The sequence below is a fragment of the Coregonus lavaretus genome, assembly GCF_964263955.1.
Source record: "Coregonus lavaretus genome assembly, chromosome: 27".
NCBI classification, from domain to species: domain Eukaryota; kingdom Metazoa; phylum Chordata; class Actinopteri; order Salmoniformes; family Salmonidae; genus Coregonus; species Coregonus lavaretus.
In genome coordinates this window covers 10,176,958-10,197,109 of record NC_140014.1, presented here as the reverse complement: position 1 = coordinate 10,197,109, position 20,152 = coordinate 10,176,958, and the positions used below count along the sequence as shown (strand labels likewise).

Genomic DNA, 20,152 nt, shown 5'->3' with positions numbered 1-20,152 from the left:
CGTCTAGCTAAACACAGTATTTACAAATTTGACCCGGTGGCTCAGTGGAAATGACGATAAACCCTTATAACTGTTTTCTTGAATACACATGGAAAGAGTACATATTTAAATTGGTCCATTTAAGAGGCTGGGTCAAAAAGGCAATGTTCCTTGCATTTTATTAGCCATATCTCAGTCTCTCTCTCTCTTGAAAAACAGACAAAGACATGTTCTCTCCGTGGCCACTATCCCTGTTAATGGAGTCACAGTGGAGTCCTGGGTCATATTCATTAGGGCACACTCTAAAAATCGACAAGTTGAGGTAGTCCCACTCCCTCCATGTTTGTCAGTTTTCTGCCATTTGGTGCTTAATGAATATGACCATGTTGACCTCTAACTGCAGCATGTGAGTGTGATAGGGTAGAAGGGTCCATCCCCATTGGTGGCACAGGCCAGGCGTTAGGAGTAGATGGACCAGTAGATGATGTTGAACAGGGCGTAGGAACCAGGGAAGAGGACCCGTGAGTACTTGTCTATGGCGTGGGTGTCTATCCAAATGTTCACGTAGCCTGGCCTCTTTACCTGGGCCGTGAGCTGGGGATCCCCCAGAACTACCTGGGCTAACATCCTCTCCTGCCTGCCGCTGTTCTCTGGCATCCCATAGTTCCCTGCGGTGCCATAGTTCCCTGTGCTGTTGACGTCCATGGTGGTGTAGCCAGAGATCTGGGGGTCGCACGTCATGTCGTCCGGGTTGCCGATGCCACAGGTACAGGGCAACTGCAGGAATGCGGAAGTAAAAGGTGAATTAACGGACAAGACTTAAACTGCAAAACGGAAGTATTTGAAGTGGCTTTAAAGCCACTAATATGTCTAATATATGTAACTTTTTTTGCATAGGGCTTCTAAACAAGGTTGTTTGTGGCAAGAAAAGTTTTCAGGGACTCTGTGTTGAAATACTTCCTCCTGAGGCTACTTATGCAGTTTAAGCTCCATATGCCACAACATTTGGCATATGGAGAGATATGAGCAATGTTGTGCACCAGATGTTGTCCTAAAAATAAATTAATACAGAAAAGCAGAAAAACATTTCATGTTAATTAAATTAAACAAAACGTACCCTCTCTCTTAGTTTCCTCTCTTTCCGCTCCTGCACAGTCGAGAGGTAGTTGACCGCTGCATACTCTATGACTGAGAGGAAGACAAATACGAAACTGACCCACAGGTAGATGTCTACTGCTTTGATGTAGGACACTCTGGGCATGGAGGCGTTGACTCCAGTGATGATGGTGGACATGGTGAGCACCGTAGTGATACCTGGACAGAGTCAAAACAGAGGGTTCAGCAACCTAGATGATTTGACACCAATCTCCATTGAAATAGCTTTTTAGTCGGTCCCTTTACAGTTAATTTTAAGCCTCATTGGGGGCACCATCGAGACCAAACATCACAATCAAACACATGAGCATCAAGACTGTACTACATCTCAAATAAAAAACTTAAATATCCATTAAGCCTAGAGCTACAAACTTCCTGGTCCTTCTGGCAAGGGCTTTCCTACCCAAAGGGACCCTAGCGGGGACGGCCCTGCGGTCAATCCAGAAGGAGACCCAGGACAGCATGACCATGAGGGTGGCAGGGAAGTAGGTCTGGAGCAGGAAGAAGAAGACGTGGCGTCGTAGGGTGAAGTGGATGTACAGACGGTTGTACCAGCCTGGGAAGGAAAAAGAACACAGCTGATATTCTACGCAGATCCTTTCCATTTCACCTGATTCCATTCCCACAGTGCAGGGGTCTGAAACTCACGGCCCGCTGGCTAAATGCGGCCCGCAAGGCAATTTAATGTGGCCCATGGTTGTCTTAGTAAATATGTGACTTCAGGGTTACCTGTACTGCTATAAAAGGCCAGCTTTGTAGTGGTGTGGAACTTCTGGATGAGGAACTGGGATAAAGATATCCTCTCGTCCGTGTTCAGTGACTCGTTGCCTTTCTTCCAGTACAGCATGAGGTCATCGTCCGTGTACGCGTCTGATGAGAGAACGTTAAAAAACCACAATGAATACCTCACATGATTATGATAAAACTGGATCAAATGTCATCAGAGATGTGTAGGTAAATGGTGAAGTTGATAGATGCACTCACAGCTCTCTATCTCCAGGGAGCAGGTCTGTGTGTCCAGAGGGAAGCGACTCAGGTCCATGTTGCACATGGCCGTTACTGTGACTCTGTGAGAACAAAAGTGACATCATAGCCTGACTTATGCCTGACCATTTTCTTATATATATATACAGTGGGGGAAAAAAGTATTTAGTAAGCCACAAATTGTGCAAGTTCTCCCACTTAAAAAGATGAGAGAGGCCTGTAATTTTCATCATAGGTACACGTCAACTATGACAGACAAAATGAGAAAAAAAATCCAGAAAATCACATTGTAGGATTTTTAATGAATTTATTTGCAAATTATGGTGGAAAATAAGTATTTGGTCAATAACAAAAGTTTCTCAATACTTTGTTATATACCCTTTGTTGGCAATGACACAGGTCAAACGTTTTCTGTAAGTCTTCACAAGGTTTTCACACACTGTTGCTGGTATTTTGGCCCATTCCTCCATGCAGATCTCCTCTAGAGCAGTGATGTTTTGGGGCTGTCGCTGGGCAACACGGACTTTCAACTCCCTCCAAAGATTTTCTATGGAGTTGAGATCTGGAGACTGGCTAGGCCACTCCAGGACCTTGAAATGCTTCTTACGAAGCCACTCCTTCGTTGCCCGGGCGGTGTGTTTGGGATCATTGTCATGCTGAAAGACCCAGCCACGTTTCATCTTCAATGCCCTTGCTGATGGAAGGAGGTTTTCACTCAAAATCTCACGATACATGGCCCCATTCATTCTTAAGTTTACACGGATCAGTCGTCCTGGTCCCTTTGCAGAAAAACAGCCCCAAAGCATGATGTTTCCACCCCCATGCTTCACAGTAGGTATGGTGTTCTTTGGATGCAACTCAGCATTCTTTGTCCTCCAAACACGACGAGTTGAGTTTTTACCAAAAAGTTATATTTTGGTTTCATCTGACCATATGACATTCTCCCAATCCTCTTCTGGATCATCCAAATGCACTCTAGCAATCTTCAGACGGGCCTGGACATGTACTGGCTTAAGCAGGGGGACACGTCTGGCACTGCAGGATTTGAGTCCCTGGCGGCGTAGTGTGTTACTGATGGTAGGCTTTGTTACTTTGGTCCCAGCTCTCTGCAGGTCATTCACTAGGTCCCCCCGTGTGGTTCTGGGATTTTTGCTCACCGTTCTTGTGATCATTTTGACCCCACGGGGTGAGATCTTGCGTGGAGCCCCAGATCGAGGGAGATTATCAGTGGTCTTGTATGTCTTCCATTTCCTAATAATTGCTCCCACAGTTGATTTCTTCAAACCAAGCTGCTTACCTATTGCAGATTCAGTCTTCCTAGCCTGGTGCAGGTCTACAATTTTGTTTCTGGTGTCCTTTGACAGCTCTTTGGTCTTGGCCATAGTGGAGTTTGGAGTGTGACTGTTTGAGGTTGTGGACAGGTGTCTTTTATACTGATAACAAGTTCAAACAGGTGCCATTAATACAGGTAACGAGTGGAGGACAGAGGAGCCTCTTAAAGAAGAAGTTACAGGTCTGTGAGAGCCAGAAATCTTGCTTGTTTGTAGGTGACCAAATACTTATTTCCCACCATAATTTGCAAATAAATTCATAAAAAATCCTACAATGTGATTTTCTGGATTTTTTTTTCTCAATTTGTCTGTCATAGTTAACGTGTACCTATGATGAACATTACAGGCCTCTCTCATCTTTTTAAGTGGGAGAACTTGCACAATTGGTGGCTGACTAAATACTTTTTTCCCCCACTGTATATATACAGTGAGGGAAAAAAGTATTTGATCCCCTGCTGATTTTGTACGTTTGCCCTCAGACAAAGACATGATCAGTCTATAATTTGAATGGTAGATTTATTTGAACAGTGAGAGACAGAATAACAACAACAAAATCCAGAAAAACGCATGTCAAAAATGTTATGAATTGATTTGCATTTTAATGAGGGAAATAAGTATTTGACCCCTCTGCAAAACATGACTTAGTACTTGGTGGCAAAACCCTTGTTGGCAATCACAGAGGTCAGACGTTTCTTGTAGTTGGCCACCAGGTTTGCACACATCTCAGGAGGGATTTTGTCCCACTCCTCTTTGCAGATCTTCTCCAAGTCATTAAGGTTTCAAGGCTGATGTTTCGCAACTCGAACCTTCAGCTCCCTCCACAGATTTTCTATGGGATTAAGGTCTGGAGACTGGCTAGGCCACTCCAGGACCTTAATGTGCTTCTTCTTGAGCCACTCCTTTGTTGCCTTGGCCGTGTGTTTTGGGTCATTGTCATGCTGGAATACCCATCCACAACCCATTTTCAATGCCCTGGCTGAGGGAAGGAGGTTCTCACCCAAGATTTGACGGTACATGGCCCCGTCCATCGTCCCTTTGATGCGGTGAAGTTGTCCTGTCCCCTTAGCAGAAAAACACCCCCAAAGCATAATGTTTCCACCTCCATGTTTGACGGTGGGGATGGTGATCTTGGGGTCATAGGCAGCATTCCTCCTCCTCCAAACACGGCCAGTTGAGTTGATGCCAAAGAGCTTGATTTTGGTCTCATCTGACCACAACACTTTCACCCAGTTCTCCTCTGAATCATTCAGATGTTTATTGGCAAACTTCAGACGGGCCTGTATATGTGCTTTCTTGAGCAGGGGGACCTTGCGGGTGCTGCAGGATTTCAGTCCTTCATGGCGTAGTGTGTTACCAATTGTTTTCTTGGTGACTATGGTCCCAGCTGCTTTGAGATCATTGACAAGATCCTCCCGTGTAGTTCTGGGCTGATTCCTCACCGTTCTCATGATCATTGCAACTCCACAAGGTGAGATCTTGCATGGAGCCCCAGGCAGAGGGAGATTGACAGTTATTTTGTGTTTCTTCCATTTGCGAATAATTGCACCAACTGTCGTCACCTTCTCACCAAGCTGCTTGGCGATGGTCTTGTAGCCCATTCCAGCCTTGTGTAGGTCTACAATCCTGTCCCTGACATCCTTGGAGAGCTCTTTGGTCTTGGCCATGGTGGAGAGTTTGGAATCTGATTGATTGATTGCTTCTGTGGACAGGTGTCTTTTATACCGGTAACAAGCTGAGATTAGGAGCACTCCCTTTAAGAGTGTGCTCCTAATCTCAGCTCGTTACCTGTATAAAAGACACCTGGGAGCCAGAAATCTTTCTGATTGAGAGGGGGTCAAAACACTTATTTCCCTCATTAAAATGCAAATCAATTTATAACATTTTTGACATGCGTTTTTCTGGATTTTGTTGTTGTTATTCTGTCTCTCACTGTTCAAATAAACCTACCATTAAAATTATAGACTGATCATTTCTTTGTCAGTGTGCAAACGTACAAAATCAGCAGGGGATCAAATACTTTTTTCCCTCACTGTGTATATATATATATATATATAACACTTTGAAAACAAGCTTTTCCAAATTCAACTCCATGTAAGTGATCTATGTCTAATTGCTAAGAGAGTACAGAATGTTCTATACCAGGATTATTCAACTCTTACCCTACAAGGTCCGGAGCCTGCTGGTTTTCTGTTCTACCTGATAATGAATTGTACACACCTGGTGTCCCAGGTCTAAATCAGTCCCTGATTAGAGGGAACAATACAACAATTATGTGGAACTGGCTCCAGAGTTGAGTATGAGGGTTCTATACTATCCCACTGGGCACAGACGTCAGTTAAACGTCTAGTTTTGATTTACATTTGGTTGAGTTTTCAACTAACGTGAATTCACACAAAAAAAGTCACCATATCAAAATGCCCCTACGTTGATTACTTTTTGCAAATCCAATCAGTTTTCCACATTGATTCAACGTCATGACATTGATTTTTTGGGTTGAAGTTATGTGGAAACAGCGTTGAGTCAACCAGTTTTTGCTCAGTGGGATGTCACTGAAGGATTTATGTATAACATGGGTTACATGTTGAGTAAATCTGTCCAGTGAGGAACACTGGCAGGGGAAGGGCAAGTGTTTGGCATCCATTTCTGATTACAACAGTGTTGTTCATCTGTCTCATTAAATGGCTGTCACTAAACGGTCCTAACTTTGTCAGAGAAATTATGTCACGCACCACCCAATCTATCTTACTGTATATCATTCAATGGACATAATTTATTCAATGGACAAAACATGTGTTAAGATAACTAATTCAAGTGCTCCAGGTTTTCCAATTCAAGAACCCAGGAAGATTGCTCACACATGATCTAACCTTTTCCCATATGGTAACATTACATGCTTACTAAGTAGCATGTTCAATAGCTTTGTTTTGCAGTCCAACAAATCGGCCTTCTTCATATACCTTGATAAATCAGTTTGAACATGAGTTCAGCACTAAATCCAATACCCTTGAGGGCAAGTCATCAAACCGGGGTCGTATTCAGCTAACATGAAAACATTCGGAAACTGGGTACTATCGGAACCTGTCCAATAAGAAATGCTTGTTTTCGTGTTCCGTTGCAAACCTTTTTCTACGGTGTGCCCTAATGGACACGGCCCAGTTCTCATAATTCTAAGACAGGGGAGCTGAGCAGCTACCTCAGACTGTAGAGGACGTTTCCGTCAGGGTGCACCCGCAGCATGACGTTGTCTGTGGTGGTATCGTGGATGAAGGACCTCTTGGAGTGGACAAAGAACATGTCAGGAACCCAGATCTTCTTGGCCAGCCTGCTGTCGAAGGTCATGCTCTGGTTGTTGGTACTGGGGAAAGACAGGCGCTCGTCCTTCCAGTAATGCCTCAGGTACAGGGTCATGGTGAAGTCCTGAAACAACACAACGGGGGCTTGTTATGGTGGTGGTGGTGCCTTCTGCTGGAGGACAATCACACCTATCGATGAAGATGCTTTTTGAAAGGAATGTAGGTACAGCATGTGTTGGAGGATTCTACATATGAGATATCGGATTTGAGTGAGCTTAATTTGTTGTCATTATGTAATATTCATGAAAGGCTTCTCTGGTTGAAAACATTTTCTAGATAGTGGAATACTTTTGTTATAGTATGGGGAAAATATGTAGCTTGGTCAAGCAGACTGACTGCTGTGCTTACGTTTCCTTTCGCTTCAAGTAAAACAGAATGTGAGCTATCGCGCTGGTTCAGGCTGGTTACAACAGGCTAGGAAAGATGACCCTTCACCGTGTAATAAAGAGACTGAAATCCCACTCACCATATCCACTTCAGAGATTGTGTCCAGACTTTCAACCTGAACATCTACCCCAACTGGAATAGGGGGTCCTGTAATTAAATACAATTATATTCATAGAAAGTTCAGTGAGAGAGTAGATTTTCAGATTGAATTTACTATCCTTGACCTCTGTTCAAAAAGCTATCAAAGAAATTGAATTAAAAGAGCACTACAGTTTTTCCTTCATTTCATTCATGCATTGCTATAATGGATACTCATTGATTCTACCACAGAGAACATCATGTGTCTGGTACACCACCCCGTACATGAAAATTCACTCCTACAGACAGTGAGTCACATGGCCTTGGCTGCTATTTAAAGCAGGCAGACAGGCATCGAGGCATTCAGTTACTGTTCGATTGAACGTTAGAATGGGCAAAACGAGTGACCTAAGCGACTTTGAGCGTGGTATGATCGTGGTATGATCGTTGTGCCAGGCGCGCCGGTTCCAGTATATCAGAAATGGCCGGCCTCCTGGGCTTTTCAAGCATGCCTAGGGTTTACCGAGAATGGTGCGACAAACAAAACACATCCAGTCAGCGGCAGTCCTGTGGGCGAAAACAGCTCGTTGATGAGAGGTCGAAGGAGAATGGTAAGAATCGTGCAAGCTAACAGGCGGGCCACAAACAGGCCAATAATGGCACAGTACAACAGTGGTGTGCAGAACGGCATCTCGGAACGCACAACTCGTTGGTCCTTGTCACGGATGGGCTATTGCAGCAGACGACAACACCGGGTTCCACTCCTATCAGTTAAAAACAAGAAGAAGCAGCTCAAGTGGGCACACTGGACAATTGAGGAGTGGAAAAACATCGCCTGGTCCGACAAATCCCGGATCCTGTTGCGTCATGCTAATGGCAGAGTCAGGATTTGGAGTAAGCAGCATGAGTTAATGCCCCCTTCCTGCCTGGTGTCAACGATACAGGCTGGTGGTGTAATGGTGTGGGGAATGTTTTCCTGGCACATGTTAGGTCCCTTGATACCAACTGAGCAACGTTTCCATGCCCCGAAGAATTCAGGCTTTTCTGGAGGCAATGGGGGGTCTGACCCGGTACTAGATGGGTATACCTAATAAACTGGCCACTGAGTGTATTGTGACAATGCTGTGTGTAGTATAAAGTAGTTTCATTCAAATACAGTGTAGGCCTATTAATAGGCTGGATTTGCTTATGCCATGACGGGCTGGATACTATTTTTGACCTATTTTAGCCTTTACTCGCCATCATCCGCCGTAATACAGGAATACAATTAGGTCAGAATGGATCAAGTTGTTCCAACGTGAAACATCTGGATGCTATTGAGATCTCTTTTTTTCTTCTTCTTACAGACAGATTTGGAGAGCTGGCGTGGCATTAGTAGACATTTTAAAGGAGGCCAGAGGGATCATTCATAGTGTGATGTTTTTATCACTCAGATTACTCTTACAGTCTGTTATTGTTTATTTGTATGTATTCATAAAACACATGAATTGAAATATTTGGCCCTTGTTCTGGTCACAAATATGACATTCATTTTCAGCAACCCACATGTTGCTTTTTCCATGGGCTTGTGTGGACACTCTGAAACACATTTTGGCATTTGGCCTAGATCATTATTATATCTCTGTTTGACCTAAGATGGCCGTCCTCAAGGTATTATGGATTCCCAAACGTGTAAATACTGTAACACAAAAAGAACATGTTACCTTAACATGAGAACCCATAAAGCCTCTCACTAATACAATAGATCCCACATGCAGGGCCTTTAATCCCACAACAGCAAATCCCTGTACGTTGACCATAAAACCACAAACCCTCTGTCAACATCTCTGTTAAAAGAAAGTGTACTAGCATGCCAATGTACAGCTTGTCATGTTGCTGGTGTCATTAGGGCTTCTGGAGGGCTGAGCTGATAAGACCATTGGATAGATTGGACGACCCCGTTTAAAGGGAAAAAATAGTTAGTATTGGTGCTTTAAGCATCAACAAAAAAGCAACTACAACCATAACTAAAAGGAGCGAATAAACGTTGTACATTGTCATCAAAGTAATTTGTGCATCACTGTTGATGCACAGCACGTACATTGATGAAGGGTACTTTCAAATCTTATGTGGAGCATGTTTTTCACATACTAAACCTGATGATTTCACTAGGTAAAAATATACACATTATATGACTCCTGTAAAGTCTTACCTCCAAATGCTGGTCTCATGGTAAAGTCATGGTCATCTATTCTTAGGAGCTGCTCAGATTTTGTCATGGGAGATTTTGTCATGTCTGAACTTCGTTTTAGAATTGGTCTGTAGATAGGAAAATAGGTTATTTTATAGGGTTAGGCTATGTGATGATGTCTTTTTTCAATGGGAACAGACATGTTTTACACTGTAAAGTAGGGTATCAAATTACAATATCAGCTTTACTGTACAAAACACCTTTCATCTTATGCTATAAATTTGCAACCCATTTTTGCAGATCAGTGTTTTGTACAATGACATTGAACTCTAACCTTTCAGACTTGCTATGAGTTCCTCCATCCATTCTTGACGTTTGTCTCCTGGATCTGTTGATGGAAAAAATCACAAGATGTTTATTGTTTTTAGGAAAGGAATAGTGGCAATCACCTGGGCATAAAGGCGAGGTCAGTACAGGTGCATCAAAGCTGGGACCGAGACTGAAAAACAGCTTCTATCTCAAGACCATCTGACTGTTAAATAGCCATCACTAGCCGGCTACCACCCGGTTACTCAACCCTGCACCTTAGAGGCTGCTGCCCTATATACACAGACATGGAATCACTGGTTACTTTAATAATGGACCACTAGTCACTTTAATAATGTTTACATACTGCTTTACTAATTTCATATATACTGTATTCTATTCTACTGTATTTTAGTCAATGCCACTCTGACATTGCTCGTCCTAATATTTATATATTTCTTAATTCCATTCTTTTACTTTTGGATTTGTGTGTATTGTTGTGAATTGTTAGATACTACTGCACTGTTGGAGCTAGGAAAACAAGTATTTCGCTACACCCGCAATAACATCTGCTAAATAGATGTATGTGACCAATAAAATTTGATTTGATTTGAAAAGATCGCAAAATGATTGCAAACAACTTCTGGTCAAAATGTCAAAATGAATTCCTGTATAGGTGATAGATATAGAAGAAGTGACACAGGAGTATAGAAGTGTAGTAACCTTGTAATGACCTATAATCTTGCTGAGACCATTGCACGACAGTATTGTGAGGCTGAAATACAAAGCAAGTTTGGTGCAGTATAGCAACAACCAGTGGCGGTTTTACACGGAGGCCGGGGGAGGCCCGTGCCTCCCTGGAAATGTCCCTGGCCACCCCTGTGGCCCCCCCGTGCTGACCAAATAAAAAATTATGAATTTATAACTATTTTACACGCGAGCGCCAAAAGCGGAACTAATGCAACGCTCTACACGGCAACGTTCTACACGGGTAAATTAGAGTGGCGCACCCAAAAACTGTATCCTGCCATCTGCCTGCCTGCCACGTGTGGTGCTGCTTCGGTGAATGAGAGCTCAGCAACTACTATTTGCGAGAGGAGCTACGATTTGCAGGAGTCGAAGGTAAGAAAAACGATTTAATATCATAAGTGAATTGTTGTTCTTGCACATAGCCTACATGTTCCTTTTGTTCCTCACACATAAATCAAATCAAGTTTTTAAATGTCTGGTCTCGATTTGTTTAGAAATGTAATCATATCTAAGCAAACTCATCGAAGCAGAAGCAAATATCCAAATGTTAGTAGGCTATCCTTGCTAGGTCTACACAATGTTGTGATGTTAACCACGTAACTTCATCCGTCTTGGCTGTTGCATCGCGATAACAAATACATTTTTAGTAAAGTAATCAACAGGTTATCTGCCAGTGTTAAGTAGGGAGGGATGGTTAGGTAACAAAATGTAATGCATGCCCCTACGTTTTTTCTTCTTCTAATAGTTATCATGAAACGAGGAAGGGACATAAAGTCATTTTTTGCCCCAGCAAACAAAAAAGTGAGAGAAACAAATCGAGGTTTTGAGAAAGTTGAGGAAGAGGGAGAGCCAGCATGTGATGAAAGTGAGGGGTCTGACAAAGAGAGGGAAATTCCAGAGGGTGAGGAGGATGAAGAAGAGGGTGAGGAGGATGAAGAAGAGGGTGAGGAGAATGAAGAAGAGGGCGAGGAGAATGAAGAAGAGGGTGAGAAGCATGAAGAAGAAAGCATACAGGGACAGAGAGATGAACAGCCAGAGGGACAGCAAGTGGATCCATGTGGATCAAGTACTGCACCATCAGGTTTGTGATGAGGAAGGTTCTTACTATTTGCAAAGCAATGCAATTACAATGTAATGGTAGGCCTGCTGGGTGTCCTTAAAATGCTGCTTTCTGCTGTTAATTCTTTTTTGTGTCAATATGGCTCTGTTTTTTTTTTTAAGTAAATACTTTGCCTACATTTTGAAATACATGCAGATATACAGTAAATAAATGTTGTAGTTGTGCCCTATGTTTACTGTCCATCTTCTTCAGATATCAGCAAGTCTAAGTATGACGTACCAGTACAGCCGAACTTGAAGATATTCCCAACCACACTGATGGGGGACAGAAGACGAAGCTTCAGACCAAACTGGTACACTACTCATCCATGGCTTGAGTATTCTGTAATGACGGACTCTACATGTTGCTATGCATGTAGACATTTTAGCACACCAAATGCCCCAGACACCGTTTTTGTTTCAACACCTGGTTTTACAAACTGGAAAAAGGCAACTATGAGAAATGCAGGGTTTTCACTACATGCAAAGTCTGAACGACACAAGTGTGCAATGATCGCATGGAGGGATTATCAAAGAGCTGTTAGAACTGACGCAACACTAACAGATCTCCTTGACAGATCTCCTTGACTCGACTGTCCACAGTAGTGGGGCTTCCATAAATAGGAAATGGCACATTGTTGTACCCTTTGTTGTATCCTGGAGTTTTGTTCACATTGAATATGAACCCTGTATTTGTACCCTGTACTTTTTTTTTTTTTTTTTCATTTTTATGGCACTATCTCTCTTGCATCTGCACTCTTGTACAAAATACGTGTTATAATAAATGTCATATGATTTTAAAGTAAAATAAAGTTTATAATCTTTGAATATCATGTGTTGCCAGTTTTTTTATGTGTGCCCCCCTGATTAAACACTGGCCCCTCCTTGGCCCCCCTAGTAAAATGTGTCTAGAACCGCCACTGGCAACAACAACAACAAATAAATCAAAGAACCAAAAACTAGTGTAAGCTACAGTACAAAAGCTTAGCCTACAGTGAGCTAAAAAACGGATTGGGACAGTGACACATTGTGTTGTTTTGCCTCTGTACTCCAGCACTTTGGATTTGAAATGAGACACTGACTATGAGGGTAAAGTGCAGACTGTCAGTTTTAATTTGAGGGTATTGCCATCCATTTAGAAGTTACAGCACTTTTTGTACAGAGTCCCCCATTTTAGGGGACCAAAAGTATTGGGACAAATGTGTATTAAAGAAGTAAAAGGTTTAGTATTTGGGCCGATATTCATCGCACGCAATGATTACATCAAGCTTGTGACTCTACAAACTTCTTGGACGCATTTGCTGTTTTTTTTGGCTATGTTTCTGATTATTTTGTGCCCAATAGAAGTGAATGGTAAATAATGTATTGTGTGATTTTGGAGTCACTTTTATTGTAAATACGAATATAATATGTTTCTAAACACTTCTACATTAATGTGGATGCTACTATGATTACGGATAATCCTGAATTAATCGTGAATAATGAGTGAGAAAGTTAGACGCACAAATATCATACCCCCCCAGAAAATCCTAACCTCCCCTGTTATTGTAATGGTGAGAGATTAGCATGTCTTGGGGGTATGATATTTGTGCGTCTGTAATTTTCTCATTCAGGATTATCCGTAATCATGGTAGCATCTATATTAATGTAGACGTGTTTAGAAACATATTCTATTCTTATTTCAAATAAAACTGACTCCAAAATAACACAATACATTATTTACCATTAATTTCTATTGGACAAAAAATAAGCTGAAACACAACCAAAGCAAATGCATCCAACAAGGTTGATGTAGTCATTGCGTGCTAGGAATATGGGACCAAAAACTATACTTTTGACTACTTTAATACACATATACAGTTGAAGTCGAAAGTTTACATATACCTTAGTCAAATACATTTAAACTCCGTTTTTCACAATTCCTGACATTTAATCCTAGTAAAAATTCCCTGTTTTAGGTCAGTTAGGATCACCACTTTATTTTAAGAATGTGAAATGTCAGAATAATAGTAGAGAGAATGATTTATTTAAGCTTTTATTTATTTCATCACATTCCCAGTGGGTCAGAAGTTTACATACACTCAATTAGTATTTGGTAGCATTGCCTTTAAATTGTTTAACTTGGGTCAAACGTTTCGGGTAGCCTTCCACAAGCTTCCCACAATAAGTTGGGTGAATTTTGGCCTGTTCTTCCTGACAGAGCTGGTGTAACTGAGTCAGGTTTGTAGGCCTCACACACGCTTTTTCAGTTCTGCCCACAAATGTTCTATAGGATTGAGGTCAGGGCTTTGTGATGGCCACTCCAATACCTTGACTTTGTTGTCCTTAAGCCATTTTGCCACAACTTTGGAAGTATGCTTGGGGTCATTGTCTATTTGGAAGACCCATTTGCGACCAAGCTTTAACTTCCTGACTGATGTCTTGAGATGTTGCTTCAATATATTCACATAATTTCCCATCCTCATGAGGCCATCTATTTTATGAAGTGCACCAGTCCCTCCTGCAGCAAAGCACCCCCACAGCATGATGCTGCCACCCCCGTGCTTCACGGTTGGGATGGTGTTCTTCGGCTTGCAAGAGACCTCCTTTTTCCTCCAAACATAACGATGGTCATTATGGCCAAACAGTTCTATTTTTGTTTCATCAGACCAGAGGACATTTCTCCAAAAAGTCTGATCTTTGTCCCCATGTGCAGTTGCAAACCGTAGTCTGGTTTTGGAGCAGTGGCTTCTTCCTTGCTGAGCGGCCTTTCAGGATACTGTATGTCGATATATAGGACTCGTTTTACTGTGGATATAGATACTTTTATACCTGTTTCCTCCAGCATCTTCACAAGGTCCTTTGCAGTTGTTCTGGGATTGATTTGCACTTTTCGCACCAACGTACGTTCATCTCTAGGAGACAGAACGCGTCTCCTTCCTGAGCAGTATGACAGCTACGTGGTCCCATGGTGTTTCTACTTGCGTACTATTGTTTGTAAAGATGAACGTGGTACCTTCAGGCGTTTGGAATTTGCTCCCAAGGATGAACCAGACTTGTGGAGGTTTTTCCCATGATGTCAAGCAAAGAGTTTGAAGGTAGGCCTTGAAATACATCCACAGGTACACCTCCAATTGACTCAAATTATGTCAATTAGCCTATCAGAAGCTTCTAAAGCCATGACATCATTTTCTGGAATTTTCCAAGCTGTTTAAAGGCACAGTCAACTTAGTGTATGTAAACTTCTGACCCACTGGAATTGTGATACAGTGAATTATAAATGAAATAATCTGTCAGTAAACAATTTTTGGAAAAATTACTTGTGTCATGCACAAAGTAGATGTCCTAACCGACTTGCCAAAACTATAGTTTGTTAACAAGAAATGTGTGGAGTGGTTGAAAAACGAGTTTTAATGACTCCAACCTAAGTGTATGTAAACTTCCGACTTGAACTGTAAGTGAATTTGTCCCAATACTTTTGGTCCCTTAAAATGGGGGGACTAAGTACGAAAAGTGCTGTAATTTCTAAACGGTTCACCCGATATGGATGAAAATACCCTCAAATTAAAGCTGACAGTCTGCACTTTAACCTAACAGTCATTAAATAATTTCATATCCAACGTACTGGAGTACAGAGCCCAAACAAACCAAAAATGTCACTATCCCAATACTTTTCTAGCTCACTGTATATCATGTTTTCTTATACAGCTAAGCAAAAATGTCTCTTTTACTCTCAACTTGACTCAAGGAGATAGATCAGGCTGATTCGTTGCAATTCTTATTCCAAAAGACATGAAGAGCGTGAGGGCATTCAGAGAAACACTCTATTTCAAGAGAACATGCTCATCTCTTGTCAACGCTCAAAGGGATCCTATATCTGAATGAATTGTCGCTTTGATAGCATTATCCCAGTCAGGGCATAAAACATTTGAAACAGAATACAAAAATAGATTTTCCCCTAAAACCCTAAACTGGATTAATGGGTGGCCTAGAGGCGTGAGTGCATGTGGTGACAGTGCCCCACAGGCGTGCATGGAGAGAGAACAGCCGACAGCGATATTATCTACCTTGACAATCAGAGGGAGAGAGAGAGCTACTGGGTGCTAACTGCTGTGGGCTGATGGGTAATGGATGCTATTCCTCTCTGTACGCCCCAGTAGCTAATCCCCTTGGCAGAAATGTATCTCCTATCCCCTCCACAAACCGGAGACTAGAACAGTCTGTCTGTGTGTGTGTGTATGCATGTGTGTGTGTGTTTGTGAGTGTGCGTGAGTCTGCCTGTCTGTCTGTCTGTCTGCAGAACACTGCCTTTGGGCTTCCTATAGCTCTGCTGCTATACAGCTGCCTGTCTTTTCTGGACAGACAGAGTCAACAACATGATCATTAATCGACTCCTGTTAAGTGCACATAACAAGTGCAAACACAGTGAAAAGTGCATCGCAGTTCACAGATCCCAATTGAAAATTGCTCTGTCCAGATATCGGTTTGCTCCAGTTTCGTGATTGGATCCACAGCATTCCAGTGACAACAAGCCATTGCATTTCTCAGAATCGGATTGTACTATTGATTATTGTTGTTATTTGGTGCCATTCAAGAGGACAGAGAATGTTTTTCATATGACCTTTGGAGAAACACCTTTTGGGTGAGAGGTCAGGGTTAGTTAGTATACAATCATTGTCTGTTAAGCTTAGCTAAGCTGGACTGATAGTGTTTTTGATGTACTCTGTTCTCCTCGTTTTTTATAGAGAGAAAATAAACACACCTTCAAGTCTAAGCCTGGTTCAAGTTACGTGTCGCTGACATTTGGTATCACCCATAGCAATATAGGCTACTATGTTCCAATATTGCAAAAATGTTTGGCATCTATGACCATACATTTAATAATTTCCAGTCTACATGAGATAGAAATCGGTGATCTACAACAAAATTTGAAGAGTCATTCCAAAACGCTATTTATAAACTGGGTGGTTTGAGCCATGAATGCTGATTGGCTGACAGCCGTGGTATATAAGCATACCACGGGTATGATAAAACATTTATTTTTACTGCTCTAATTACGTTGGTAACCAGTTTATAATAGCAATAAGGCACCTCAAGGGTTTGTGGTATATGTGGTATATCCGTGTTGTGTCGTGCCAAGGAACAGCCCTTAGCCATGGTATATTGGCCATATACCACACCCCCCAGGCCTTATTGCCTAAATATACAGTACCAGTCAAAAGTTTGGACACACCTACTCATTCAAGGTTTTATTTTATTTTATTTTTACTATTTTCTACATTGTAGAATAATAGTGAAGACATCAAAACTATGAAATAACACATATGGAATCATGTAGTAACCAAAAAAGTGTTAAACAAATCAAAATATATTTTAGATTTTAGATTCTTCAAAGTAGCCACCCATTGCCTTGATGACAGCTTCGCACACTCTTGGCATCCTCTCACACTCTTGGCATCCTCTCAACCAGCTTCATGAGGCAGTCAACTGGAATGCATTTCAATTAACAGGTGTGCCTTCTTAAAAGTTAATTTGTGTAATTTCTTTCCTTCTCAATGTGTTTGAGCCAATCAGTTTTGTTGTGACAAGGTAGGGGTGGTATACAGAAGATAGCCCTATTTGGTAAAAGACCAAGTCCATATTATGGCAAGAACAGCTCAAATAAGCAAAGAGAAACGACAGTCCATCATTACTTTAAGACATGAAGGTCAGTCAATACGGAACATTTCAAGAACTTTTAACGTTTCTTCAAGTGCAGTCGCAAAAACCATCAAGCGCCATGATGAAACTGGCTCTCATGAGGACCGCCACAGGAAAGGAAGACCCTGAGTTACCTCTGCTGCAGAGGATATGTTCATTAGAGTTACCAGCCTCAGAAATTGCAGCGCAAATAAATGCTTCACAGAGTTCAAGTAACAGACACATCTCAACATCAACTGTTCAGAGGAGAACAGCCTTCATGGTTGAATTGCTGCAAAGAAACCACTACTAAAGGACACCAATAATAAGAAGAGACTTGCTAGGCCAAGAAACACGAGCAATGGACATTAGACCAATGGAAATCTGTCCTTTGGTTTGATGAGTCCAAATTTGAGATTTTTGGTTCCAACCACCGTGTCTTTGTGAGACGCAGAGTAGGTGAACGGATGATCTCCACATGTGTGGTTCCCACCGTGAAGCATGGAGGAGGAGGTGTGATGGTGTGGGGGTGCTTTGCTGGTGACACTGTCTGTGATTTATTTAGAATTCAAGGCACACTTAACCAGCATGGCTGCCACAGCATTCTGCAGCGACACGCCATCCCATCTGGTTTGCGCTTAGTGGGACTATCATTTGTTTTTCAACAGGACAATGACCCAACACACCTCCAGGCTATGTAAGGGCTATTTGACCAAGAAGGAGAGTGATGGAGTGCTGCATCAGATGACCTGGCCTCCACAATCACCCGACCTCAACCCAATTGAGATGGTTTGGGATGAGTTGGACCGCAGAGTGAAGGAAATGCAGCCAACAAGTGCTCAGCATATGTGGGAACTCCTTCAAGACTGTTGGAAAAGCATTCCAGGTGAAGCTGGTTGAGAGAATGCCAAGAGCGTGCAAAGCTGTCATCAAGGCAAAGGGTGGCTATTTGAAGAAAATATTTTGATTTGTTTAACACCTTTTGGGTTACTACATGATTCTATATGTGTTATTTTATAGTTTTGATGTCTTCACTATTATTCTACAAAGTAGCTAATAGTAAAAATAAAGAAAAACCCTTGAATGAGTAGGTGTGTCCAAACTTTTGACTGGTACTGTATATCTCTCTAATATGCGTGGGAATCACTTAGTGCTGATTTGCTGGTGTTTTTACTCTCTTTTATGTACAACAATTAAACAATTAAAATACAAAAACTTGGGGGGCCAAATAAAATAACCTGCTCTATAATAAACCATTGATATATATTTGTAAAACATCTGTAAGATTGGTCTAATGGTGAACAGATTTCTAGTTGCTGTTTTCAGATCAGACTTAAAAATAGCGCAAAGGGCCATGATCACATGAGAGTGATACTGTGTCTAAAGGAGACATGGTTTGTGGGATTATGATATGAAAGGGCCTTTGGAATACATTAAGTGAGTATAAATCACTCAAAGCTGATAAAGGCACCATGCACTTTGGATAGGAAAATTCCTTACGATCTTTACCAGAGATTAACGGTTGCACTGTTCTGTGCTTGGCATTGTACTGTAGGATTCAGCTATCGCGTTTAAGGAATATTTCATATTTTGCATGCTGTGGTATTTGTTATGGTATTTGCGGCTAGTCATATCTGTGCTGGAATCTGTACCGACCTCAAGCTACAGCATTGCAACAACATCATATTAAAAGCAGTCATTGTAGTAGATTTGCCATTCAGCTGTAACATACTGTACTGTAAGTACTGTAGCATACTGTTTGCCTCATTGCCACTTAATCCAAGGTCAACTGAAGCAATTAATCCATCAATTCCAAATAATTGGTTCTGTTTGTTGTTAACTGTATGCATTTCAAACAAAGCATTCGTTGAGCCTGGTCCCAGATCTGTTTGTGCTGTCTTGCCACCTGCTATGGTCGTTGATATGCCAAAAATAGGTGACTATACACCACAATACAGCACAATCAGATCTGGGACCAGGCTAGGTTGAGCTAGAGCTCCATAAACATGTATCATAAGCTGATCAGAATGACATACATTACATCTGCCAATAGTGCCACATCCAGCACACCATGGAACAACAGCCACAACATCCACCAATAGAACAAAAATAGATACTGGAATATAGGTGCCCTCTCTTAATCCCCTTTCTGAATAAATCTGAATTCACCTGGTGGGGTGAGGAAACAGGTGAGGAAAACAGAACAGGTTACACGTTATTATCACCAAGTGGACGTCACGCAGGCGTTCAGCACCAATCAAATATGTCTCAGTTGGTAGAGCATGGCGCTTGCAACGCAAGGATTGTGGGTTCGATTCCCGGGACCACCCATAAGTAAAAATGTGTGCACGCATGACTGTAAATCGCTTTGGATGAAAGCGTCTGCTAAATGGCTTGTTATTAATATGATTATATTAAATGAAATCACCTTTGGAATGTATCTATTAAAAATACAGATTCACATTTTAACCCATGCCCAGATCTAAAATGTGAATGAAATTATACATTTTATGCCATTTTAAAATGTATTTTATGTATAGATGCCAGGATGTAAGGTGCATTTACCTGCTTTGTTTGTAGGTCTCCAGCTTGTGACCTCTTTGATGAGCTGATCTCCCAGCAACCCCCATGAGGCAGATGCAGAACAGCACAAACACAGTCTCCACTTGCATAGTGCACATACCCCCGTGGACCCCTCAAATTCCAGTCAAATTCCACACCCCACTAGGGCTAAAACCTCTCTGCGTGGGTCCTGGGACATTGTCTTCAACAGAACAGCATCGGGGCCGGGTAAGAAGCAGCAGCTCTGGCCTGAACAACAAAACATCCCACGGTGCTTAATCCCCACAGTGGAGAAAAGCAATTTTGACTAAACCTATAAATCCTTGAGCGTCAGATTGCAC

At 41.9% G+C, this 20,152-nt stretch overlaps 1 protein-coding gene across 1 annotated transcript; it reads right to left on the bottom strand.

Annotated features, from left to right (window-relative positions):
- Positions 1 to 438: 438 nt before the first annotated feature.
- Positions 439 to 19,930, bottom strand: LOC311102843 (gamma-aminobutyric acid receptor subunit rho-1-like; the record flags this gene model as incomplete). The annotated part of the gene is made up of 10 exons (XM_084144285.1): positions 439 to 756; positions 1,097 to 1,293; positions 1,538 to 1,690; positions 1,864 to 2,004; positions 2,119 to 2,201; positions 6,643 to 6,866; positions 7,269 to 7,336; positions 9,459 to 9,565; positions 9,772 to 9,825; positions 19,815 to 19,930. 10 exons carry the CDS (start codon positions 19,928 to 19,930, stop codon positions 439 to 441), a joined length of 1,461 nt encoding a protein of 486 aa, XP_084000411.1.
- Positions 19,931 to 20,152: the final 222 nt, after the last annotated feature.